Below are 24,683 nucleotides of genomic sequence, written 5' to 3'. Positions count from 1 at the left end.
TTAAAATAGCGCAGAGGTCAAACTGCCCAACATGATCGACAATCTTAATGGCGTTTATATTTCTGAGCAGAAAAGTCAGCAGGCATACTTGAGAGTCATAATTCACCATGACACTTACATCTTCTATCTTTCGGCGATTGCTCGGGTCCAACGTGTTTCCAGCCCCGAGGAGCGTCTGCCCAACGGCCTTGGAGACTCCAATCGCTGGTCGAAGGATAACGGTTGGAGCACGTTTGAAAACAGCCCTAGCGGCAGCTTTCGCGCTACCACTCTCCACGATTTCGCCAGGAACAGCAACGATGGCGTCCCGTGCGAGAAGCAAGTCCCTTTCCAACCCGCGGAACGCACCCCGGAGGCCTTGTACCACACCCACGGGTTGATCCGCGTAGGGCGAAATCTTGTTCGCCTCCTCTTCGTCAATCATGTCTTCTTCAGAGCCCAGTGTCGGCGCAGTCGGTGTGGTCAGCATCTCCTCAGCTCCTTGCAAAACCGTTTGAGTGCCAATGGCAAGCTTGGCACCAAGCTTCACGAGTTCATTAGAAGTGGTCTTGGCAAAAGCGAGCGCCCCTTTCTGGATGCTTCGGACGAGCCGGCCGTCCTTGCGATACTCTCGCATAGGAACCACGACGAGGTCTTTAACACCGCCTCCCACATTGACTAGAGATCTGATGGGAGCCAGGCCAGCAAGAACACCCGGAAGTTGATTTCTCTTGATGTCTGGCATCCATATGTCATTGAGCGTCTGACCCAGTTTATCAAAACCGGACACTCCATAAATGATGACGTGCCGCATGACCATATCCGCGCCATCAAGGACAAAGAAGTTCATGAACTCGGTTGTCCGGCCTGATCTGAGCCCAGCGTAGTCTACGCGCTTGGGCTTGAAGTCAAGTTTGACAGGCACAGCGTTAACTTCCACTCGTTGCAAGAACGGAATGTCGGCTGGTGAACTCGGTGTGAGTGCAGAGTCATCCCTGAACTCAAAAAAGCGGCAGATAAAGTCAAGGGCATCCTGGTCTACGTGCAGTCTCAAAGGGAGAAGAGTTGCCTGTAACATGTTAATACAGCTGTTCAGATCACACAACCGGGCGACAAAGTGCTGACCTTGAGAACAAGCTCGGACGCTGCCAGCTCTGGAACAGGCCGCACAGTCAACATTTCCAAATGAACCATGCTGGCCCCACTTTCCCTCTCGCCTGCCTCATGCATATACGTCGCGAACTTCTTCCATGTCGACGTAGGAACGTGGTCGAAGATTTCCAGGTCGTTCACACGCACGTCGAGCGAACTCTGCGTCTCTTCAGAGCCAGGAGGGAAGACGACGAAATCCGCGCAAATGCCTTTCAGCTCAAACGTCATCTTGTGGTATTTACTCCTAGACAATTTCAATCTCCTTCCTCTATACGAAGGCGACTGGCCTTGACGCGCGGTGGCCCCAGTGACAGTTGTAGTTGTCGCATAGCTGCCTGTCTCGCTGGCAAGATCGTCAATGTTATGATTGATATCGTTGCGAAGCTCTCGAGGATCCTTGTTGGCAGGGATTCCAATATATATGGAGTTGAACAGACAGTCGCCTATAACCGATTCCTCTTCTTCCTCGAAACCTGGTGAGGCCCGACTGCCAGCTCGGGCGCGCCGCTCCGTGGCTCTCTTCTCCACGTCTTTCACAGCTTTAGAGATAGTATCTCTCGTTCGCTGCCAGTCGTACCCATCAAACAGATTCCAGATAATATGAGCATCCCGGACTCTGATCCGCAGCGGACTTTTACGGATCTTTGAGTCGTCGGTTAAACCATATGTGTTTTGAGTAGAATCCCAACGATGAGCCGTTCCTCCTACAGCAGAATGGTTGGCGAAATGGTCTTCCTTGAATTCGAGATCCGAGACGCTGGAGGATACATAGTACTGCGAATGGAAGCTGTCCAAAAGATCATTCGACTCCGATGGCACTGCGCTCTCATTGGGGGGCAGGTTATCTGGACCTGACTTCACAGGATAAAAGTCGCTCACATACTCAAGCTCGTCTTCTATGCCTGGCCCTCCGTCCTCGGGCTCAACAATAGTAGGAGCTTCCGGAATCTCTGCCTGCTCAGGTGGCGGATCCATGGCGAATGCGTCTCCAGAAAAAGAAGCCAGCATATCCTCTATAGGCAAAACTTCAGTCCGATATTTGACGGCCACACTTGGCGGTGTGGGAGGCTGCAACCCATTTATGATGCTGATGAGGGTCTGCGTTGAATCGGCACAGGTCTCAAGTATCAATAAATCATCCTTGAGCTCCACGTCTAACGACTTCGTCCCGTCGTCGTCCAGCTGCATCAACTTGACTGTGGCCATTGCCGACGATATGGAAGATACCGGGACAAACCCCATATCGATGAAGGACTGAATCTGGTCGCTCTGCGGAATTGTTGATCTACCACGGTGAAGATTTTCCGCCAAACCCATGTTCTTGACATCATCAATGAGCATGATGGACGCCTTTTTGATATCCAGCATTGCTTCTGAACACCCACTGTCGGAAATAGCCGCTGAAAACTTAGCATTCGTTAACACAACCAGGCCCTTCGCCGTTGTACCGCGAGGATTTAGTCCAAGGACGCAGTCCCGTAGGGCAAATGCAAGCCTGCTTGGCTTTGCGGACGCTTGCCTGCCTTTTGAACCAATTGAAATTTCAGAAGCGTTTCGATGTAAGTGCTGCGATTCGGCAATATTGGCCAAAGAATTGGCCATATTAGCAGCGACATCTCCTGTCGTCTGGTCCTCACTCAGCCCAAGGAACGCGATGATGGACGGTATGGTATATTCGACGCGTAAATTGTGAGATTTGATCTTAATAGTTGGATCCATCTCATCGGCGATGTAGCGAGCCATCAGTATGGGAAGTTGGCTCTGGTTCTGACCCTGGCTCCCGCTTGCCGGTAGTGCTTCACCCACGAGCTCCTCGCTCCCGTTTCGTACGACTTTGATTGTCCCCAGTTGCGCAGCGATGAGAGACGGCATGCTGATATAAGCAGCCTCAGCGTTTCTGAGATGCGTCGTGATATTTCCGACAGGGCCACCCAGGTAGACTTGAGATTCAAGTTCTCGAATGAGAGTGAGAGTGAGGATGCCTGGGCGATCATCTTCAGGTAGATACTTTGCGACGGTAGATAACTTGCCCAATTCCTCTTCAAGTTGAGAAAGTGACTCGAGGTCACTGGTGCGCGAGACGACGATCTTCGCACCCGCGACTGTAGTACGAAGAACAGAACCTTGTCTACGCTGGCGAAACAGCGTGTCCAACATAATGTCATCATCTTCGTCATACTTATCTTTCGACGGCGTTATTATTGCCAACAGCCTGTCCAGATCGGGTTCCTTGGGGGAGTAGAGAAACTCCACGCGGATGTTGCTCAGGTTGATTTTTGCCGGCGCATCTCTTGAGTCGTCGAGAGGTAACGGGCCACTCAGCTTGGCTTTGTCAATCTGCACACCTATACCCTCGAACCGGCTGACAACCTTGACGGCTGTCGTTTTCAACCTGAGATAATGTGTCTCACCGGCAACATCAAAGACAATTCCACCCACCCGAGCGTTCACTTTCCAGGAGAGTTGGGGATTGGCTTGAAGGTTATTCTCAGGCGGCGGTGAGCTCTCGAAATGCACGCCACGAGCCCGCCTTTGGGAATCCCTCTTCATGTTTTTACCGCTGGAGACGGAGGAGATTGAATTTCCGAGCTCCAGAATAGTACTGAGGCCGCCAACCCGCCCGAAGACTTCTTCCAGGCGCTGAACATTAAGATATAGCCGGAGAGGAAGTGTTGTAATGGTGAGGCTTGCAGAGTCGGAAGACTTGGTCAGAGAAAGGGAGATATCACCATTCACAGGTGATAGGACATCTCTTGTGGACTCCCGCATCTTCAAGCTTTCACTGAATGAGATCAAGTCATCCGAGGCGAAGCCGAATACGAACTTTGAGACGTCTAGGCCAAACTTTGTAACGTTTTTATCAGCCAAATAGCGGGCCGTTAGACCTGATGCCGTCGCTCGTAGAATAATATCTTCATGGGGCAAGCCAAAAGGTGACGAGGAATGGGGGTCATAGTCGTTGAGAGCATATGTTTGACCGGGAATGTGATCAACGTATTTGATGCAGAAGTTATGGAGAGTGAGAGCGAGACTGTGTCGGGTCTGCACAGATTCTGGTGCGGGTTTTCCACTGGAAACATTCCCGCCGTCACGAAAGGCATGAAGAACCCTTTGGCCGGTCTTGACAACAAGCCACCCAATCGCATTATCGAATCGTACATCTACAGCTGATATTTCGACAGCAATGTCACCCGGCTGAGATTTCGAGATGGGACCGTGATCGGCCTTGTTTGCCTGACGAGGCGGCGATCTGGGCAGGGTGCCCTCGAATGAAGGTTCTGAGCTGATCGAGTCGCTGCGAAGCCGTGCAGAAGCATACATGGTGGAAGAGAGCAATTCGGATTCGGTTGATGAATGACCAGAACGCATTGCTGAGTCTTTCAGGCTGTCACTTGCTGAATTTACGTCTGCTGAACGGACAGTCTCATCTGTATGACGTCTATCTTCACCAACAGGGATAGATATCGATATTCGATCAATACGGAGAAACCGCTTGGCAACATCTGAAAGCTTGCTCAGCGTAGGCGAGAGCGGTGTCAAATCAGGTTCCCGTGCCTCAGACGGACACTCACTTTGTTCGCCGAATGATCGTTTCTCTGTAAGGGCCGAGGCTGCCTGAGCAGTGAGCTTAGGCGTAGATATCAATGTTTCATCTTGCACATCCTGTTTTGCATCTGCCGCGTCTGTGAGCTGCGTTCCTGCGTGCACATCTCGTACAACTGTTGACTCCGGCAGATCCCAAGCGCCTGGTATATTGGGAACGAAACTTCTACTCGAACCATGACTGATAGCACTCATGTACATACTCTGAGCCTCTTCATTTGAGAATAACTTGGACTCAGATAGTTCCCCGCCATTGGCAACATCAGATGAGCCTACGCTGCCAGATTCAGAAGGAGGCGCTGTTTGCCTGTCTGAATTTTCTCGCGAGGGCAAAGAGCCTGAAGGAGAGGAGGCAGAATGTGACACATCCGGGGTTGCAACGTGATCAGTCTCGAGGTAAGGCTGACTGCCGTGTGGGGATCTGTCCATGAAGGATCCATCACCGTAATGTGAGAAGGGAGCTGTATGCTCCGTGTCAATGTTTGACGGTGAAGTCTCGCGGTGCATGTGCACCTCGGGTGTCTGAGAGCGCAGGGTTTCACTGCTGGGAGGAAACTGATCATCTTGAGGCACAAGGTCCTCTGGTGGTTCTAAATCATCGTCATGCAACTGGGAGTCAATGACGGAGTCAAGATATGCAGGGTTGTCTAATAATTTATCATCGTCCAAAAACTGCTGCGAGCCTTCCAGGTATCCATCACTTCGATTCTCATCGTCGGTATCGGCATCAGAAAAGCGCCCATCATATGTGTAGGCGGATCCTTCCATTCGACCAACACCGGGTTCTTCTATATCCTGAATCGAATGTTCTTGCGATGGCTCCAAGATTGTCGACCGCGTCATAGCTAGGACGGAGTCCGCATCGGATGCTTGCCCGGGCAAGGGCGACGGAATCCTGCTCGAAGGCTCGCTTGACTTTGGCTGCACGGGTGTAGTCGGCGAAGTGGGCGGAGCGAATCGGGAATAATTCGAGAAAACTATCGGTTCAGATATCAAAGCCATGTTGATGTCAGAAATGACGATGGGCCGGTTCCGATTACGAGAAAGCTTCTCTTCCTCAGAACTGGACGTTGCGCTGCTCACAGCACCGACGGAGACCTCCCGCACAGTAAGAAGTCCCGTCACGTTATCAGGTTTATTCTCTGGTTCTCTCTTGACGACTCCCTCCTGCTTCGTTTCCATATCGACTCGTATTGACACATTATCGACCTTGACCTGCAGGCGCTCCGCGACTCCCTTCAAAAAAGCAGCAACAAAACTGGGCAGCGATACACCCTCGTTTCCTAGACCAAGTTCCTCCTCATCGTCACTGATGGACGCTGATGTACGGTGTAACACCTGTGATCGAGATGTGATAGCAGCTTGTAGTTCCTCTTTTTCCTCTTTCGGTTCGGCATCGAGGAACGACTCCGCAAGATCGGCCGGAGTCGGAAGAATGTGATCGCTACTAGAGTCATGGGTACCAGCTTGAGATGGCCTCCGACTATTCGGATTTTCATCCTTTGCTGCGCCGAAAGATTCTTCTGATGGTAGTTGGAGATGCACATTGATTCCGCTAGCCTCGCAGATGATACCGCTACTGTAGATATCCGCAGGAACGGTGATCTTGAGAAACTGGACCTTAGCACTCAGCAGTTCACTCGAGGCGGGGAGCTGAAGAAGCGTAGCTAGTTTCTGTTTAGAGATATCATAGTTGTTAGTTATACATTGTCCACTGAGCGCAAGGTGGGTGGATTTGTCTAGTAGTATGTGTTGTCTGCCGACGATATAAACTCACCTCAAGCCTCAAGCCTATATCCCGAAGTTCGACAGTGCTTCGTTGACCCCATCGGATTCCCAGACTATCTAAATCTAGTGCTTCGGTGTCGACAAGCTCGAGCCGAGACAAGGCATATCGGAGCAACCGTTTCTGGAAGAATGAGGGCAAGAAGTAAGCCATCTTGGGCGAAACGAGCCAACCGGCGGCTCATTTAGGAGTTTCGAATGTCATCGGAGCAGGGGCGTAATAAAATGAAGATGACCGTTTTGAAGTCGGTTTTGTAAATGGAGAATCCCGCAAAGGCAAAAGTTGACGCGGAGGGTTGATTGATTGATAGATAGGATGACGTTCCGGGGGGGCTGATAGCAGATAGCGATGATCAACCCGCAAAAGTCAGGCGGAGCTAACGCGGAGCCAAATCACACTGACAACGTGCGTGTTTGTTGATGGTTCCTGGAGATACTGAGTTGTCTTAAACCCTTTCCTTCCAAACAAAGATTGTAAGCTTTGTGAGGGTGTCGAAAAGCTCTCTGGTTAATACTATTTTGCCTCTCAACAACAGTGGCAAGTGATGTCGACTCTACGGAGTAACTCCCCAAGACCCTCGCCCATCTCTAGTTCTCGGACACGCCAAGGATTAGGATGCCTGGGGAACATGGCATGTTATACCCGTTCGGGACAAGCACCAGGCTATCCCATATCAGTTCCCCGACATCTCGTGCTGTGACTCAGAGATGAAATAAAAGCAATAAGTTGCGTACTCCGTAAGCATCCAAATGTATATTTCTAAAAGATCTGTCGCATCCCTCACCTTTTGAACTGGCTCATAGATTACTGAATTCTCCTTTATCTTCGCTGGCATTGTCCTCTTCATGATCACGTGGTCATGGCGACTGCATGGGTATAAGAATTACACTCAAGCCCTATTTCAAGCTTGTGAAAGGGTGGAACATGCCGTTAAGTGGCTCTCTTGGATGGAAGCGGTGACAAGTATCTGGACCTTCAGAGCCCTTGATGGCATTACTTATGAGATTGAATCCACACGCTATTTAACAGCCCATCACGTGAAAAATCGCAAAATGAATATGATAAAAATACAGTTCCCATGATTTGCAGGAATAAATGAGGATACGCATCTTACCTCACTGACTAAGGTACTTGCCCTCCTCCGTAATCAGCAGACCCGCGATAGCCGCACTGGTAAAAGTAGCCAGGGCGCCGGTAATCATGGCACTAACTGCAACACGGGACACATCGCCCGCACGTTGGGGGGCAAGTTGATTAAGCACACCAATTTGGTTACCCAGGGAGCCGATGTTGGCGAAACCGCAGAGAGCATACGTTACGATGATCTGAGAGCGGACGGAGAGTTCCTGATACTCGGGCTTGGTTTGAAGGTCGCTATAGGCGACGAATTCATTCTGAAGATGACTGAGTTAGTGTCTGGTCCCCGCTAAAGGTGAGTGGAGGTTTAGAGGATATAATCTTACCATGACAAGCTTCACACCGATCAGTTTGCCCACTTTGAGCAGATCGCCGTCGCGGGAGACGCCGAGAAGGAAGGCAATGGGATAACAAATGTATCCAAGAATCAGGTCGAGGGTCAAGGGGGGGTCGTTGATGTTGAGGTAACGTCCCCACCAGGTCAACAGTCCGTTGATCAAGGCAACGAAGGAGATGATACAGAGGAGGGTTGCCCCAATGGTACCCGCAATCTTGATGCCGAGCCAAGCACCGTTGGCGAAAGCGTGAAGCGCATTTTCAGCTTTGTGTTCCTCGTCCTCGGGCACGACGACACGGCCAGCCGTCAGAGTTTCTTCCTCCTCAGGCCAACGCAGCTTGGATGCGGCCAGAGAAGCAGGGATACTCATCACACAGGAGGAAACCAACGCTTGAGGGTTAACGCCCATTCCAATGTAGGCGACCAGTACGGAGCCTGCAATGGTAGCGAAACCGGAGCACATCACCTGGTGGATTTCGGCCATGGTAAGGTGCGCCACGAACGGTTTGATAAGCATGGCCGATTCACCTTGTCCGATGAAAGGGGAGGCAGCAGCCACGACGGCCTCGGCGCCAGAGACGCGCATACTCCAGAAGAAGAAGACGGCGAATTTACCAATAGCCCACTGGAGGACGCCGGAGTAGTACAGGAGCTGCACAAGAGATACGAAGAAGATGATAGCCGGGATGACGGTCACCAAGAACCACTTGTGTTTGCTTGCGAAGTCAGTCTCCGTCAAGAAATCAACGCCGTCGTCGGCAAAGCCCAGAAGTTCTCTGGCCAGTGTCGAGACGAAGTTGAAGATGTCGTAACCCGCCCTGGTACGAAGCACAAAGAGAGCAACAATGAATTGCACCAGCATTCCTACAATGACGGTGTGCCAGACGATCTTCTTGCGGTTTCTTGACGAAAGCCACAAGGCGAAGACGAAGACGACAAGTCCGAAGAGACTGACAGCTCTGTTGGCTCTGGTGTTATCGGCAGTCTCTTCCGACGCAAATGAGCCGACCAGAATGACCGCAATCGTCAAGAGCGCCGCGCCGGGAATCCTCAATTTCTCGGGGATCAGGCGAACGAATGGCCGAGCGGTATGGTCCCAGACCCAATAGGTTGGTCTGGTCACGATGGACACGGGCACGTAGAGGGTAAGAAGCCGCAAGGTGATGCACAGATACAGCAGGAACGGGATGAGCCAGCCCAAGTCATGCCGATGGAGGATCAAACCAGCAATCCACCATCTAAGAGGGACGACAACGGATGAGTTTCGATTTTGATCAAACAGGACTGCCAGAAGATGCGGTGCAGTCGAAAGGGAAGACAACTCACCCGGTGAACAAAAGCCACACGACAGCGTACACGACATGCTTGGTGTACCTGCTATAGCGGCGATAGAAGGGCCGCGATGGATAGCTTTCACCTGCTTCCTCGAGATCTTTCGAACTCTGGCTATGAGCGTGCTTGTCCTCCACAGTCGGGTCCTGAACCAGGCCTTTGACATCTTTGGCATAGATCACATCATCATCTGGACCCTTCTCGGCCAGTCCCGAATGGTGGGGATGACCGTGGTGATGTTGATTTGTGGGATCCAGCGCAGGATCTGCATGTCGCGTTGTCTCGTGGGGAGATGCCTCGTTCACCTCCATAGCCTTGTCGTCCGCCATTTGTGGTCCCGTTCCTATTGCACAATCACTAATTCCAAGAATGCGACAACCTTTCAAGGGTGTCCAAAACGTCTTCTCCGGAGAAAAGAGACGCAAAAGAAGTTGGCGGCAACCAAGTCAATTTAACTTCGGATGGGGCTGGAGATAGCTGTCGGATAAGATGGAGAGGGAGAAACCGAGACAGGAGATAAAACTCTCTTTTGAAGCCAACAGGAGACGAGCGTTGCGCCCAGATTCCAATTGATCGACTCGGGTTTCTCTCTTATCAGACAAGCAGGTGCGGGGAGATTACACAAGTTGCATATTCTAGCAAAGTGTGAAATTAGCCACCACAGCAATTCGATTGATTCGTTGATCCGTCCGGGGTTTGGAAATGCCCTTGAGCAGGAAAGATGGAATTTAGTGCTCGTCGCCGACAAGGATCATGATAAAACAGGTGAGAAAACTGAAAAGAAAATTCTCTCAAGGGCTACAGTTGTTCGCCTTGGTGGCTAAGGAACCAAGTATAGCTGTGCATGAGGCCAAGGTCGAGGCGTCTGGTAACTTATCTTCCCGCCCCGATAATTTTTTTCACTTTTCAGCAGTGTAGCGAATGAAGACCCAGCGATGCCCTCGACAGTTGATAAGAGTTTCCGGTGTTACAGCACTAAAAAGGACATGGGCCGAAGTCTGGAGGAAATTCTGCAAGGAGATTGGCGGCTGATCAGCGAGTGTAGCCGTGACCCGCGCTTTTTTTCTCCGCTCCGTCCTCACGCGGTTCATCGGTCGTGTGCCTCATGCCTTTTGACGGTATTCAGTACAAGTTCTTGGTATTCATTTATCGTTGCATTCGGGAGCCTGACTCGCTGTCGACATTGGTTTCTACGGGCCGATAGACTGCAGCATCTAAGGATACATTTACTGCGACTCTTGCCATGCAAGCTGGCAGTATACCTCATTCTGTCGTCGCGTTAAACTCCTGAGAATTGCTTTTGATTGTGCTTGTGGGAAATAACCGTTTACTGGTGAACTGTGGACATTGACTGGGCTTAAGGGCTAAAGCTTGTGGGGTCTTTCCAGCTAAAAATTCTACCCGCCACCCTCAGACAACCTGCCTATGGATCAAGCTAACTAAACTATGTCGCAGAATGGCTTACGGCGCCCCAGGAAAACAGCAGAGAACTGGAAAAGAAAAATAGAACGGTCCAGAAAAAGCCCCAGTGCGTCGAATCAGAAGTTTCCATGACACCTCGATGGGCTCGTTTACTAGGATAGGTATTTTATGCCCGGTACTAACTAGGTCAAATATTGCCGCAGTTACTCCGTGGACTGCTGGTTCGATCCTCGGAAGTTCTCAAATTCCTGATGATAAGCTTGCCCTTACCTTTGTTATCATAAACTCTGTGAAAACAGGCTGAGCTGAGTGTATCTGAATCACCCCTGTCAGCCATTCAGTTTTAGTATTGTGCCACCTTGGCACGTGAACACCTGCGATATAAGATCGGAGATCTCCGATGAATACGGCTTCTCAGTGAGGTTGGAGCTGAGAATTGAGACTCCTACTCTGCAGATGATGGGCCCTTGATCCTTTGTGAACTCTTAGTTGATCTTATCGTCTTCGAGTCCCTATGATAAGGAATACTGATAGCAATCGAGAAAATATATGGTACCAGCTGTTAATTATTGTGCTGTCAAAACCCTAAGAATCCTCTTTGACCCATAACGGGTAGTCCCAGGTTTGCATTATTATTGAATAAGCTCCAGACCCGCGAGTTGGTGAAGTGGAATTTAATTCTACCAAAAGGAAGTTGGCCTCGGGCTGAGCGACATTACGGGCAATCTCATTTTGCCACCCCGGATTCTGTAGTCATTACGTACCATCTCTGTAAGGTATCTCCCACGTGTTTCTCCAGCTTTCAAGTTACCATGGAGTATCACGATCCAAGGTTTGTTTGAGATTGAATGCTGTGAATTGGCCTCGAAGCTAGCATGGAACTCCGACGGGGGATAGTGCTTAACTAATAGCGTTTCACGGTGATCCCCGGGAAACTCAGGCCGAGGTGTTCCACTCAAAATAAGTACTCCGTAGCGAGACAATCAACACATTAAACTCAACTTTCTTGATGATGGACGAGACCGTTACATCGCATCTTATTGAACCTGGATCAGTGGAGATATACGAGATCATTAATCCATCGAACCGCTCACGCAGGTCTAAGTTAAGGTTGGAGTCTTGAGGATCCTCATCAAGTGATGACAAAAACGGCGTCAGGCCTTACATTGGCCGTGATGGCTGGGGGTCCAGAGTGGGGAATGCTATCGATCCCCCGAGCCTGCCCCTCACATGCTGCGATCAGCATTGCTAATTTTCAGTTAATCATCATCTCTATTTACCTTAGTTCTTGTTGAATGTTATCAGTCTAGATAGTCCTGGATTCTAGTTCATTTCGAGGACCATAATAAACGAACATTCTCCTTGCCAGCGGCCCTCCCAGCATGGGTTCAAATGATACCGAGTGGGAGCTGGAGGAAGGTATCCCTCAAGTGGAGGAACCCTTCATCCAGCAGTATCTGAAGGGTCGTGATGCACTGGTCCTAGAAGAACAGAAGCAACGACATGGTTAGATTTCCAACTTTATCTGAGCTTCAATTCCAAATAGTTAATATCGCCAGCATAGATGCCAATCTCCGCAAGGCCCTCTCCCCGCTGGCCGCCAAAGCATGCAAGATCGTGTCCAAGGTCCGCGCTCGTGAGCTCGAGACAGTATGGTCCAAGGGGTTGACACAGGAGCAAGCTCACGGAGCCGATGAGATTCTCTACCCGGGGGTGATGTTCCATCTGGCAAGGGGTCGCATGGAAAACACCGACTTGTGGAAAATCGTGCAGAAGATGCCCAAAGGGTCCCTCTTACATGCTCACATGGACGCCATGTTCGATATTGATTTTCTGGTCGAACAGGCCTTTTCTACCCCAGGAATGCACATATCTGCTCCACAACCGCTCATTACCGCGAAGGAGCTTGAGGAAGCACCCTTCTACCTCCGGTTTTCGTCTCAGCCATTGGAGGAATCAGAGGACAAATCTACGATGTGGATGTCTTCCTACGAGTCTTCACGACTGATGTCTCTGCAAAAGGCAGCCTCGTCATTTCCCAAGGGTGGAGAGGCCGGTTTCCGCGAGTGGCTGAAGAGTCGCTGTGTTCTCGGGCCTGAACATTCCTACCTCCACCACCACGGAGTAGACGCCATCTGGGATATCTTCCGACGGACGTTCCCAGTCATCAATTCCATTCTAAACTACGAGCCAATCTTCCGCGCATGCCTGCGCCGCATGTTCGAACAGCTCGCCAGTGATGGAATCAGATACGTGGACTTTCGCATCGCATTTGTCTTCGAGTACCGACGGGAAGGACGTGATACGCCCGAGGAAGGCTACTTCGAGTGGTGCCGAGTCTTCAAAGAAGAACTCGAACGCTTTAAGAACACCGAACAAGGCCGACGGTTCTACGGGGCCCGCATCATCTGGACCACACTCCGCAATTTCCCCAACAAAGACATCGCAGCCAGCATGAAGCAATGCATCGAGACGAAACTCGCCTTCCCTGACGTGATCTGCGGGTTCGACGTCGTCGGACAGGAAGACCAGGGCCGGCCGCTGGTCGACCTCGTCCCGGTGCTATTCTGGTTCCGCAAACGCTGCGTCGAGGAAGGCGTGACCATCCCCTTCTTCTTCCACGCAGGCGAGTGCCTCGGCGACGGCGACGCGACAGACCACAACCTCTTCGACGCAATCTTACTTGGCACGCGGCGCATCGGGCACGGCTTCTCCCTCTACAAACACCCCCTCCTCATTGACCTCGTGAAGGAAAAGAAGATCCTCATCGAATGCTGCCCCATCTCAAACGAGATCCTCCGCCTCACAAGCTCCATCAAATCGCACCCGCTCCCCGCCCTGCTAGCCCGCGGCGTCTCTGTCTCCCTCTGCAATGACGACCCGGCTATCCTTGGTCAGGGCAAGAACGGTCTAACGCACGACTTCTGGCAGGCGCTGCAGGGCCTCGAAAATATGGGACTCACGGGCCTCGCCATGATGGTGGAGAACTCCATCCGGTGGAGCTGTTATGAGGATCAATCAAATGCAGAGTGGGCCTCTGACATCGAAGACGGGATTCTCGGCGATGGGCTCAAGGCCGCCCGTCTGCGGGAATGGTATGAAGATTTCCAGGCGTTTTGCGAGTGGATTGTTGCGGAATTCAAGGATGTAGAGGTCGACGAATAAGATAAAAGTTTACACTTTGTGTTTATACAGGCGCTCTACCGGGGTATCATGAATATGGTCTTGAGCTCTCAATACCTTCGTGACGGACGCAGCGGGCACGACAACGGACATTGGCTCAGAGTATGAGCAAACTTGTTATTAGGACATCTCGCGATCTGTAAGGTACTAGATAGTGTCGTCTGGATATAGTATACCCCCGACCAATCAACTGTCCGACAATTGGGTTGATGTTCAAGATCGGGAATTTCAAGCATACGCTTCAGGTATAAAGCTCCAATTCGAAAGATAGAAAACTGATCCAAAAGGACACAAAAAAGAAAATCAGGGTATGTATTTCCAGAGACACACGTTCCTCTGTACTGTGAAACGGTGGTCCACATTATCCAGAGAAGAAAAATGCCCAAAGCAACGCGCATGAACTCCAGACCCAATGTACCAATATGCAGTGAATCTGCGCCCGGAGCCGGAAGGGCCCTAGGGACAGACAAGACGCCAAAGAAACAATGCACCGACCCTCCGATCATGCAATGCAGAAACCAAGCCCTGGTCTCTCCTGAAATAGAGAAAACGCCGTGAACATAGCCTAGTTGTCCGTATGCTTCACTCAAGATCTTCGATATCGCGGTGCCGTGCGACGACATGGCGCTTGTATGCTTCCTTGTCTGTGTCCCAGAGCTCAGCTGCTTGGGCGTTTAGAGGACTCGCGCTAGCTGCCAGTTAGCATCAATGCGGTTGTATAGCGAGTGATGGGTGCAAGCTTACTTGTTGGGCTCCCCGAGCAAGCTCTGCAGGCTCAGTAGAACACTCTGCACGTTATATACGGCACTCCACTTGTCTTTGAGGATATCCAAGCAGATCCGGCCGGAGAAGTCGACATTTGGGTGGTAGATGGGTGTTTTGAAGAGAACCGTAGGAGGCGAGTAAGGATAGTTGCTAGGGAAGGCGAAGGAGAGCTTGAAGGTCAGTCCCTCGTATGGTGTTTCGTTGGGTCCGCTGATCGTGGCCGTCCAGTTGAGAAGGTTGCCGTCTGCGTTGGGGAAGGCAGAGATGCCGGGCGAGGGGGACATCATCAGCTGCATCAGCTCTGTTTGGAGGCTATAAGATGCCGAACAGCCTGTTAGTACAATATGCAACAACTCAAGTTCACAATGGGAGCGTATTCAGCTCGCAGGATAGTGTATTCACCGTTTTGTCACGCTCTGAATGTCATTTCTCTGGCTGGCAGAGCTCAGTTTGCTTGCCTCGAGAGCCTCGGGCGTGGCGTTCTGAGTATCCTCCATCACGTAGTCCATCTTGGCCGCTCAGATCACAGAAGTCTGCGGACAATTCTTGAGAGGCCGACTTCTTATTCTTTCCCTTTTTCGATTATGAATTAGAGGAGCGGTTCCCGGTTTGAGGAATGCTAGTAACAGTAGCAGGGTGAGGTTGCTGTCTGGAATGACGACGGATCCGAACACAGCACAACTGTTGGTTGCAAGAACGCCGGATCGACCCACAACTAGAACCCTCAGATCGAAAGCAGCAGAGACAAGTTGGAAAAGGAAAGTGTGATATTTAAACTCCCCAAGAGAAGTCTTTTATTATGAGAGTTTCAAGACGAAAACTTAGGTACTGTAGAGAAGAGAGTAAGATATGACCAGGCTTGATTTTGTGACACGAACGGGGCGTTGTTTACTCCACCTTAGGAAGAGCATCAGCTTCCCCCGGCAACGATTGGAACCAGTGTTGAAGCCCCCGCCTGATACCACTTGACTAAGGCACTGAGCGATTTTGAAAAGTCAAGAAAGTTCAGAGATAAGGCCCAATAATGAACAGGAGGAGAACAAGGAAAAGAGGAGCAAGACTGTAGTTGGATGCGCCTGACCTGTCCACTGGACCATCGGAGTGCCTTGTCTTGGATACTCCATGTCATCTCTGTGTACTGGCATCGAGCTTAATAATAGTAGCCCTTGGCTGTCAGATCACTTTGACAGGAGATGCAGATGACTGAGGTGGAACAGCGATACGCCAGAGATCTACATGATGATTCAGTGGCCAACGGATTTACAAGAACTCAGTAGATACATTGTCTCAAGTCATGACTCTGGATGCTCACATCTTGCAGCGACTTTCATTCTGAGCCAGCTGTTTTAAATAGAAGAGAGCTTCTTCCGGAAGGGATCAGCTACTGCCGGTCGACTCCGTTACTGTACATCGGACATTAAAAGCAATAGTTTCGGAGGTCCACCGTGTTAATCCAAGCCAGTGCATGGGGTTATATTCTTTCCAACTAATATTTCTGCTTCCACTCATGCATACTGTCCTCTAAATTGCTACATCTTTCATTACTGCGGTACTATCGAATGTCTTATTGTTGCAATGGAGTACGGGGTACCCTCTTCAGCCTGCTCACTTCTGCGCCCGGCGGGCATGTCAACACATTACCCGAATAGGATAAAGTGGCTCGCGTTCCCGGCGCACCGCGTATTACGCCCATGGTCTTTCGACTCATTGACCCTTGCTTGTCGTGTCCAAGACACCACAAAGGACAATGGTATTGTGCTGAATCTCGCTGGGAGAAATTATCTTTGCCGCCCGTGAATCAATAGTGTTTATTTTCATGGTCCTGGCTGGGCTTGTTCTACGCGTTGAACACAATGCACCACTCTCAGCTTGCCCCGCTGCCTAACGATCTGCCCTTTCGGATCGTCTCGAAAACAATCGGTCAGGGTGCCTATGCCTGGTATGTTCTGATGCTTCTACATCTAGCTTGTTGGTCTGTCAACCTCAACTAATGCGTTGCCCAGCATAAAGAAAGCCTGTCCCTCGAACGCCGATAACCCCATTTTTGCCGTCAAGTTCATCCATAAAGAGTATGCTGCTCGACATGGCAAGATCAGCCCTCGACAATTGCAAATGGAAGCGACGGTACATAAACACATCGGCGATCATAACAATATAATTTCGTTCTTTCAGACCGGCGAGGATAACGTATGGCGATGGATCGCAATGGAACTGGCCGAGGGCGGAGACCTTTTCGACAAGATCGAGGCTGATGAAGGTGTGGGCGAGGATATCGCTCATGTGTACTTCTCGCAGCTTATCAGTGCCGTGGGATACATGCATTCAAAAGGAGTCAGTCACCGGGACATCAAGCCCGAAAACATGCTTTTAACTGCCGACGGAAATCTCAAGATCGCCGATTTTGGATTAGCGACGTTGTTCGAGTACAAAGGGGTCACCAAGCTCTCGACAACTTTCTGCGGCAGTCCTCCGTATATTGCTCCGGAGGTCATATCGTGTAGCAACCGCGGTCAGGTCAAGGGAGCGGGTTATCGCCCAGATCTGGTGGATATCTGGTCGTGTGGGATTGTACTCTTCGTTTTACTGGCGGGCAACACGCCGTGGGACAGTCCGACAGACAGCAGCTACGAGTTTCATGAATATGTTGCGACGAACGCGCGAACGAGTGATGAACTCTGGCAGAAGCTGCCTACAGCAACCCTTTCTTTGCTACGCGGCATGCTGAACGTCGACCCTAGAAACAGATTCTCTCTTGAGGATGTGCGACGGCATCCTTGGTTTACCCGACAGAATCGGTACCTTGCCCTAGATGGCAAGCTCAGAGACCCTATCAATTTAGCGACGACCATGTTCGAATCGCTGCACATCGATTTCAGTCAGGATCCGCTTTCTCGACCTCACAGGACTGGCAGCTTTGACCCGGAGCGGATGAGGTTGGACGACGGAGATTTGGCTACAGAACCGAGAATCTCCTCCACTCAGCCAGAAATGCCGAGGGGAGATATGTTGGTAGACTGGGATACACCTCACATGGCGGATGTATTTTCGTCCACTCAACCTACGGGAAGGCCTTCCTCCAGCGACGACATGTTAATGGCGGGCTATCTAGAGGACGAGCCTTCCATGTCGCAATTTTCGCCTCATCCTTCCGTGCCGCTCAGTAGAACGCAAAAGGCTCAGCGCTTCCGTGACATTGTACCTGCTCGCCCTATGACTCGCTTTTTCTCCACGTGGGAACTCAAGATTCTTGTTCCTCTTGTGTGCGAAGCTCTCCACCGCCTGGGGGTTCCTGTTCCCGGTGTGCCCGCGGTTTCTCCAGGAGACACATCTGCAATGATCCGAATCATCACCAGAGATGGCAGAATGTGCACATTGCAGGGGAAAGTAGTCATCGAGTGCGTTTCAGAGGGGCTGTTTGAGATTGAGTTTATGAAAGTGAAGGGTGACCCTCTAGAATGGCGACGATTTTTCAAGAAGGTGGCTGTCCTTTGTAAGGATGCCATCTACATACCCGATAGCTGAGCTGGCTTTGAAGTTACACGACCTCCGGGGTTGCCAAGACTATCCTATATCCTTTCGATTCTCTCTTTCCCTCTCTCACTTCTTTCCTGTCTACCATGTTTCTATTCTTAATGTACGATTGACGCGAGTTACGATGTTTTGGTTTTGGGATATTGGCAGGAACACAGGCGGTCTTTTGGTATTCAGCATACTAGACCAATAGAATCATTTCTCATTCAACCTGGTCCTCAGCTGAACGCTACCTCTTCCAGATGAGAGCTTCGTCATCAAATTTCTCGAAGCTTGGCCTTTAGATCCCGTCAACACGTGACGTCAGTCTAGGCTTGTTGATCGCGGGGAAATTAACGGATCTGGAACCCGATCAGGAGGGGAACAGTTTGGGCTGTCTTACATCGTGAGCGGGTTTAATCTTCTGTCTGCCCTCTATGCTGTGCCTTTCCAGATCCTACCCATGGAAAACCTCCCCGTAGAGATTCTTTCCAAGATTATCGATTGTGAGTAGTCGATGTCTACGCCTTAGCTGCGAAGATCTTACCCCGCATGACCTGTGACAATCTATCACTAACGCCTTCCGCCTATTATGGACTAGATCTTACCCCGGTCGAGCAGGTCCAACTTCAATCTGTCTCGAAGCGGTTCTTTGCTCTCGCGCGTGATAACACGCGATGGAGACTACACTGTTACGAGGAATCATGGGCTGCTTCAGAAGCTGCCCGCCAGAACCGGAGTACTTCCGAAAGCTTGAATGCGAGGTCCACAGCGCCCTTGGGCTCACTGGGGCAGGCGTCGCTCCTCTCCTTGATTCAACCACAGCATAGCCTTTGGAACGGGGGTTCATCGGATCAGACTGGCCAGAACGAATCGCAGAATCCGTCATTCGCTGAGCGAGCGAGAGCGGCGGCGGCATGGGACCCCTCGTATGAGGGAGAGGATGTCGACTGGTACTCTGAATATATCGCAAGACATGGACCCATGTCGTTCAGTTGGTTGCAGCAACCATTCACGAAGAAAAATCCGGGAGGGAGGAAGATCTACCGTGAGGTCAAGGGCATGGGGCTGCTCCGGGATTGGAGCTCGGCGAGACAGAACAAGGTTGTAGCTCCGCTTGACGATGGGAGCGTCTGCATCTGGGACCTGAATCATTCCCATTCCATCGATTCGCAGGCTACAAAAGGAAGCGTCCTTGGAGTCAGTGCCTCGGGGATCTTGATGGCGGATCTGTCTAAAAGAAGGGATCCTGTCTCACGGTCGGCGTTAGAGTTTATCAACCTGGGCCAGAGTGTCAGTGTTGACTCCATACGTCGGAGGGCTTACATGGCCGTCGGAAATGCGTTGAATGAAGTCGACCTTGAGACCCTTCAGGTAGTTTCACAGCAGCGTTATCCCTGGTCCATCTTCGCTTTGTCTCAGGAAACAGATTACTCAGTTCCACTTACGGTGGCCACCACCTTGAGTATTCATATACACGATTCTCGATTGTCAGCCTCGGAGGAAGAGGCGGCCATCAATCTGCGTTGTGAGGAGCCAGTCACTGCGTTAGTGCCGGATTCGCAAGTCTATGCACGTCCGGATTCCCCGCTGCTACAACTCCAACCTGATGGTCGGCCTCCCTACCGTATACGTAGCCCTGATCCCTCGCAAAAGGGCGCGGACTATGCACCTCTGTTCCAGCCTGGCCCTTTATCGCTTCTACACCCTCCCGCACCGCATGTGAACACGATTCTTCTTGCAGGCCGCTTTCCGAGCATACTGCAATACGACAGGCGATTCTTCCCTCGGCTACAGAACACGGTACATTCAGGTGGCCGACTCTGCGGTCTTACTTCTATGCCTGCTCCCCATTTTCCTGTACCATCAGGCTCGACGTATCCACATTCACATAAAGTGGTAGCCTGTGGTGAATACAAGGGAAGAGGCTCGCTCGAGCTTTATGATCTGACTCCCTCGTCCCTGAACAGCGGAGACAGCCCGTCGGAAGTATCTTCCAGTATGAATGCTGTATATCAAAACCGTCAAAGTGCCGCGACATCGAAGGTCCTCTCTGTAGAGTCGCACGGGACTCGCATCGTCTACTCGGACGCTGAGGGTAATATCAAATGGGTCGAACGAGACGGCCGTATCGATGTTCGCCGCTTCAATCTCAACTCCTATCTACAGCAGGCCCGAAGCCAGAACAATCGAAAATCGAGCCTCGAAGCTTCAGACGCGTTCGCCGAGGCCGACGATGAAGAAGAAGAGGAAGAGGGCGCCTCCGGGCTCTGGCGAAGCGTTTTCCGCTCTCAGACTGACGGTGAAGTTGCTCGCAAGATCTTACCTACTGGTGGGAATTTAACAGGGGATGAGCTCCTCGTCTGGACAGGAGAGCGAGTTGGCCGTGTTGTGCTCTCCACCTCTTCCGGTGACAATCAGGGTGAAGAAGATGACGATGACGAGATGTCTATTGACGGGGACCTGGACGACTCTACTCGCGAAGAACTGCGAAATAGAAGACGAGAACATCAGCGACAGGAACGAGAGTACGCCCGAAGGATGCGCAGAGCGTTGGAAAGGCAGGCGGACGAAGTCCGGCGTATGGGAGGATTCGGACTTTGATTGGAAATAGTTGCAGTGATAACTTGATTTCTTTAGCATCTAGACAGCGCTCTCTTTCATAGACCAGGACAGATGTTTGTCGCTCTATCAGATTTTTGGATAGGATATTTACCTTCGCATTCGAGACCATGAATGACCAGGATGGTCACTTCTTTACTACCCACGATGAGCCCCGAGTAGACGGCATATTTACCATCAAGCGGAGCCTTCAAAGGCAGTCGTGTTAGAACCCCCCAAATTGTCGTCCAAGGAACGACGGCGACATGACATCTCCGACGGCGTTAGCAGTGGAGCGCAAGTCTATTCGCAAACCCATATCATGTCTCTCGAAACAAAATCACTCCAGGGGTTCATGGATGCTAACAAATCATCCATTTGGGCCGTCTTCATGTGTGTCAGCAGCCTCGGCCGGTGAATTCATCTGCCGCGGTGGCCGGTGGGCCTGGAAAGAAAGTGGAGGATGAGTCTTCATTAGACTTTCTGACAAAACATTAGTGATCGCTGATGATTTGACGGGGAGACCTTAACGCTTCTATCATGTGCAATTTTTGCTGACTTGCTCGTATAATCTCCCCTTACATTTTCATTCTTGAACTCCAGCCGTAATCACTCCGGGATCAATTGAGGATATCTTTGAGGCTTGATAGTCGTCTCCAGTCTTCATCTGCATGCATCATCCTTGAGCTGTCAACGCCGCCTCCGAACTTCCCCGCGTGCCGATATTTGAGTCACTGACATAACCACGCTGCATCCTCAAAAGAAGGTCAATTGAGCAGGGATCTCGTTCGATATATATCACCGGAGAGACGCGATACTTAAAGAATTACCCCATATTTCCCAGGCAGTTGTTTTCTGGAAACCTAACCCTTCTACGGCCGATTCGGAGATTCAATCTCATCAAAGTTGCCCCGCGTGAACTTGCCGAGGGGCAACAATTATTCATACATTCGTCTCCTATCATCGCCTCGATCTTCAATTGCATAACTCCATAATGCCTTCGCCTTCAGATCCCAGTCAGCAGTTCGATTCTATCGAAGACTCAATCAAGGCTTTTCGTGAGTTAGCCTCTCAGATTGTTGCGCCACCTGCGCGAGCTCCGAGGATTGGGAAACGGAGATACTAATGGTCCATGCTCAACACAGAAAACGGAGAATTCATAATCGTGCTTGATTCACAAGACCGTGAGAATGAAGGCGACCTTATCATTGCCGCGGAGTCGATCACAGATTCGCAGATGGCGTTCCTGGTCCGCTTTACAAGGTTGGTACACCCTTGCCTGCACTCAAGCCCGGACACTCAGCGCACTTCTTGAATACTGGCTAACTTTTTATCTTCCTGGAACTACAGTGGTCTGATCTGCGCACCTATTACCTCCGAGATCGCCCGCCGCCTCTCCCTGCCCCAAATGGTCGTCGAGAACGCAGACCCCAAGGGAACCGCATACACCATCTCCATCGACTCCAGCGACCCGTCCGTCACGACGGGGATCTCCGCGCAAGACCGCGCCTTGACATGCCGCACGCTTGCTTCTCCGACTGCCAAGTTCGAGGACTTCCGACGGCCGGGCCACATTATCCCGCTCGAGGCGAAGAGCGGCGGTGTGCGCGAGAGAAAGGGACACACGGAAGCGGCGGTCGAATTTTGCCGCCTGGCGGGTAAGTCGCCTGTTGGTGTGATTGCCGAGTTGGTGGAGGATGGTGAGCTCGTTGAGGGAATCCCCGAGATCCGGGGGAATAATGGTATGATGAGACGCGATGGGTGCTTGAAGTTCGGCAAGAAATGGGGTATCAAGGTGTGCACGATTGAGGACTTGGTGGAGTACCTCGAGAGAACGGAGGGTCCTTTTAAGAATGGGAAGCATTGATCGCTTGGTTGGATTGCGTGTTTTACTACCTGGTTGCATTTTTTTTTTGGCTGTTTTGGGAATTCTTTCCACTCTCATGTACATGTGAACGGCTCTTGTCTCGCGCCTTGTTTGACCAGGAAAGAAAAGGTGTACCAATAAATACTAGATCACTTGGATATATTTCTGCTCATGAAGTCCATATAGAACAAGACAAAGTATCATGAAACTACCGTGTATATTTCCCAAAGACAGATCAGTGGTAAGTATAGTCGGCAACTACTCGTGGCAGGCTCCCATGGCACCAAATAAAAACAGTGAAAGGTAAAATATGACGAGAAGCAAATTTGATTGGTATGGGTATCTATCTTGATATCTTTTACTACTAAAACGCCAGTTGAAAGCATAACACAACTGAGATCGACCCCAATGTATAGCATGAAATGGCATGCCAGATTCGAAGAAAGCCCCGCCCGACGCCGATGAATGCAGGTGCAGTGTCATTTGTGAGACATGAACGGAAATAGAGAGCGGGAAAAACATGGTCAAGAATGGTCGGCTCAATAACGAAGCCAGAGACAAGATGCTCAGTGGGAAGCCATGTCTACCGTTTGAGGTGCGAATAATCTCTCAGAACACCCATCATATGGGTGTTGGTCGTCTTGCCACTGCGACGAGGCTTCTTGACCTTTTTCTGCTCAACCTTTGGCCGTACCTTGACGATCTTGTTCTTGCTTGTTGGTGTGATGCCAGCTTTCTCCAGCTCCTCCTTGACGGCCTGCTGATCAGGAACTTTGATCTTCGCCCAAATCTGGCGGAACTCCTCATCAAAGTGCTGCACCAGCGAGGGATCGTTGGCCCAGACCATCTTCGCATGATCATCCTTCTTGTTTCTAGTGACCAACAATTTTCCTTCTTTCTCCAGTCTGTTGATTGTTTCTTCAACGTTGGGCCAGCCCTCCCGGAGCTCACGGACGCTCATGCCGGCAGCGGTAGTCTGAGACTGTAGCTTCTGCAGGAGTTGCTCCGCGGTGCGGATGTTGTGAGGAGGCCGAAAAGCGAATGTACCCTCCCCGTTCGCGCCACTAGGATCATATAAGACTTTTTCGTGCTGCGTGAGAATTCTCCGTAATGCCTGAAGGTAGCCTTCCTCGCTTGAGCGGTGCTGGAGAGAGAGGTACGAGACTATATCGGAATACCTGAGCGGGACGCCCTTCGATTTCAAGTGCTCAACTGCAAAGAGCACCTGTGTCATGATGTCCTTGCCCGTGCCGGTATTGGCAGGCTGCGAGTACACGATGTCTGCATTCTGCCTCTTCCGCTGTGCCTCGCTACCTGGTGTTGGTGTTGAGGTGGATGATGGTACCTGAGAAGTGCTTGTCGAGCCGTTGTGGACAAACCGTCTTTGCTGGGGCATACGGTTCGCATAGTCGGTAACGCTGGCGTTGAAACTCTTGAGCTGCTGCTGAAGCGACATGACTGCGATAGCTGGTAATGACGTGAGAGATGCTCGGGTTTGATAGAATGAGGCGACGTCCGGCTCCAAGAGCCAGAAAGAGCTTATTTTAAGCTGCTCTCGAGCATATAAATAGATCAGTAACTTCTCTGATTGAACTTAGTCGTCACCCGGTAAAGACGCAGAGGACAGATGCAGTGTGTTGGGGAAGGCGAGGAAGTGATTGCGACTGTTAGTCTTCGAAAGCCATAATTAGTATTTTGAAGCCTCAGGCAAGATTATCACGTGCTCAGCGAGACGCGCTAACCGCGTTTGGAGCAGGCAATGCAACGCAAACGCATCTCATTTATCCTTCAAGACCGACATTCATCACTCGACAGAGGACTCACCTTCACTTTTCCTCTGTCGGTCGTTTCCCACATTTTTGAATTTACACCGTCATGTTATAATAGACCTATTTGAGCGTTGTGTGCACTTATCTTGGAGTAGTGCATGTTACGCGCGCAACGACATCATCGATTGAGCTAGCTACCTCTGCGCATCTTCCTGACTGACCGATTGCTGCGCAAATTTC

At 50.9% G+C, this 24,683-nt stretch overlaps 8 protein-coding genes across 8 annotated transcripts; 4 read left to right on the top strand and 4 right to left on the bottom strand.

The window, feature by feature from the left end:
• Nucleotides 1-44: 44 nt before the first annotated feature.
• On the bottom strand, nucleotides 45-6,673 carry atg2 (putative autophagy regulatory protein Atg2; the record flags this gene model as incomplete). The annotated part of the gene is made up of 4 exons (XM_001258457.1): nucleotides 45-62; nucleotides 119-1,048; nucleotides 1,105-6,408; nucleotides 6,512-6,673. 4 exons carry the CDS (start codon nucleotides 6,671-6,673, stop codon nucleotides 45-47), a joined length of 6,414 nt encoding a protein of 2,137 aa, XP_001258458.1.
• A 962-nt stretch (nucleotides 6,674-7,635) lies between these two features.
• NFIA_059110 (NupC/NupG family nucleoside CNT transporter) lies at nucleotides 7,636-9,655 on the bottom strand (the record flags this gene model as incomplete). The annotated part of the gene is made up of 3 exons (XM_001258456.1): nucleotides 7,636-7,914; nucleotides 7,984-9,232; nucleotides 9,321-9,655. The coding sequence occupies 3 exons, from the start codon at nucleotides 9,653-9,655 to the stop codon at nucleotides 7,636-7,638; spliced, it is 1,863 nt and encodes a 620-aa protein (XP_001258457.1).
• A 2,475-nt stretch (nucleotides 9,656-12,130) lies between these two features.
• Nucleotides 12,131-13,913, top strand: NFIA_059100 (putative CECR1 family adenosine deaminase; the record flags this gene model as incomplete). Its single annotated transcript, XM_001258455.1, has 2 exons — nucleotides 12,131-12,254; nucleotides 12,313-13,913. 2 exons carry the CDS (start codon nucleotides 12,131-12,133, stop codon nucleotides 13,911-13,913), a joined length of 1,725 nt encoding a protein of 574 aa, XP_001258456.1.
• Nucleotides 13,914-14,513: 600 nt separating this feature from the next.
• On the bottom strand, nucleotides 14,514-15,205 carry NFIA_059090 (putative ubiquitin conjugating enzyme (UbcK); the record flags this gene model as incomplete). Its single annotated transcript, XM_001258454.1, has 3 exons — nucleotides 14,514-14,619; nucleotides 14,676-15,008; nucleotides 15,099-15,205. The coding sequence occupies 3 exons, from the start codon at nucleotides 15,203-15,205 to the stop codon at nucleotides 14,514-14,516; spliced, it is 546 nt and encodes a 181-aa protein (XP_001258455.1).
• A 1,344-nt stretch (nucleotides 15,206-16,549) lies between these two features.
• NFIA_059080 (putative serine/threonine protein kinase) lies at nucleotides 16,550-18,218 on the top strand (the record flags this gene model as incomplete). Its single annotated transcript, XM_001258453.1, has 2 exons — nucleotides 16,550-16,635; nucleotides 16,700-18,218. The coding sequence occupies 2 exons, from the start codon at nucleotides 16,550-16,552 to the stop codon at nucleotides 18,216-18,218; spliced, it is 1,605 nt and encodes a 534-aa protein (XP_001258454.1).
• Nucleotides 18,219-18,758: 540 nt separating this feature from the next.
• Nucleotides 18,759-20,810, top strand: NFIA_059070 (uncharacterized protein; the record flags this gene model as incomplete). Its single annotated transcript, XM_001258452.1, has 1 exon — nucleotides 18,759-20,810. One exon carries the CDS (start codon nucleotides 18,759-18,761, stop codon nucleotides 20,808-20,810), a length of 2,052 nt encoding a protein of 683 aa, XP_001258453.1.
• Nucleotides 20,811-21,801: 991 nt separating this feature from the next.
• NFIA_059060 (3,4-dihydroxy-2-butanone-4-phosphate synthase RIB3) lies at nucleotides 21,802-22,674 on the top strand (the record flags this gene model as incomplete). Its single annotated transcript, XM_001258451.1, has 3 exons — nucleotides 21,802-21,865; nucleotides 21,953-22,070; nucleotides 22,158-22,674. The coding sequence occupies 3 exons, from the start codon at nucleotides 21,802-21,804 to the stop codon at nucleotides 22,672-22,674; spliced, it is 699 nt and encodes a 232-aa protein (XP_001258452.1).
• Nucleotides 22,675-23,257: 583 nt separating this feature from the next.
• On the bottom strand, nucleotides 23,258-24,130 carry NFIA_059050 (transcription factor TFIIE subunit TFA2; the record flags this gene model as incomplete). The annotated part of the gene is made up of 1 exon (XM_001258450.1): nucleotides 23,258-24,130. The coding sequence occupies one exon, from the start codon at nucleotides 24,128-24,130 to the stop codon at nucleotides 23,258-23,260; it is 873 nt and encodes a 290-aa protein (XP_001258451.1).
• Nucleotides 24,131-24,683: the final 553 nt, after the last annotated feature.

This window comes from Aspergillus fischeri, genomic scaffold, assembly GCF_000149645.3.
Source record: "Aspergillus fischeri NRRL 181 1099437636266 genomic scaffold, whole genome shotgun sequence".
Taxonomy (NCBI): Eukaryota; Fungi; Ascomycota; class Eurotiomycetes; order Eurotiales; family Aspergillaceae; genus Aspergillus; species Aspergillus fischeri.
This window is presented reverse-complemented; position numbering and strand designations above follow the sequence as displayed.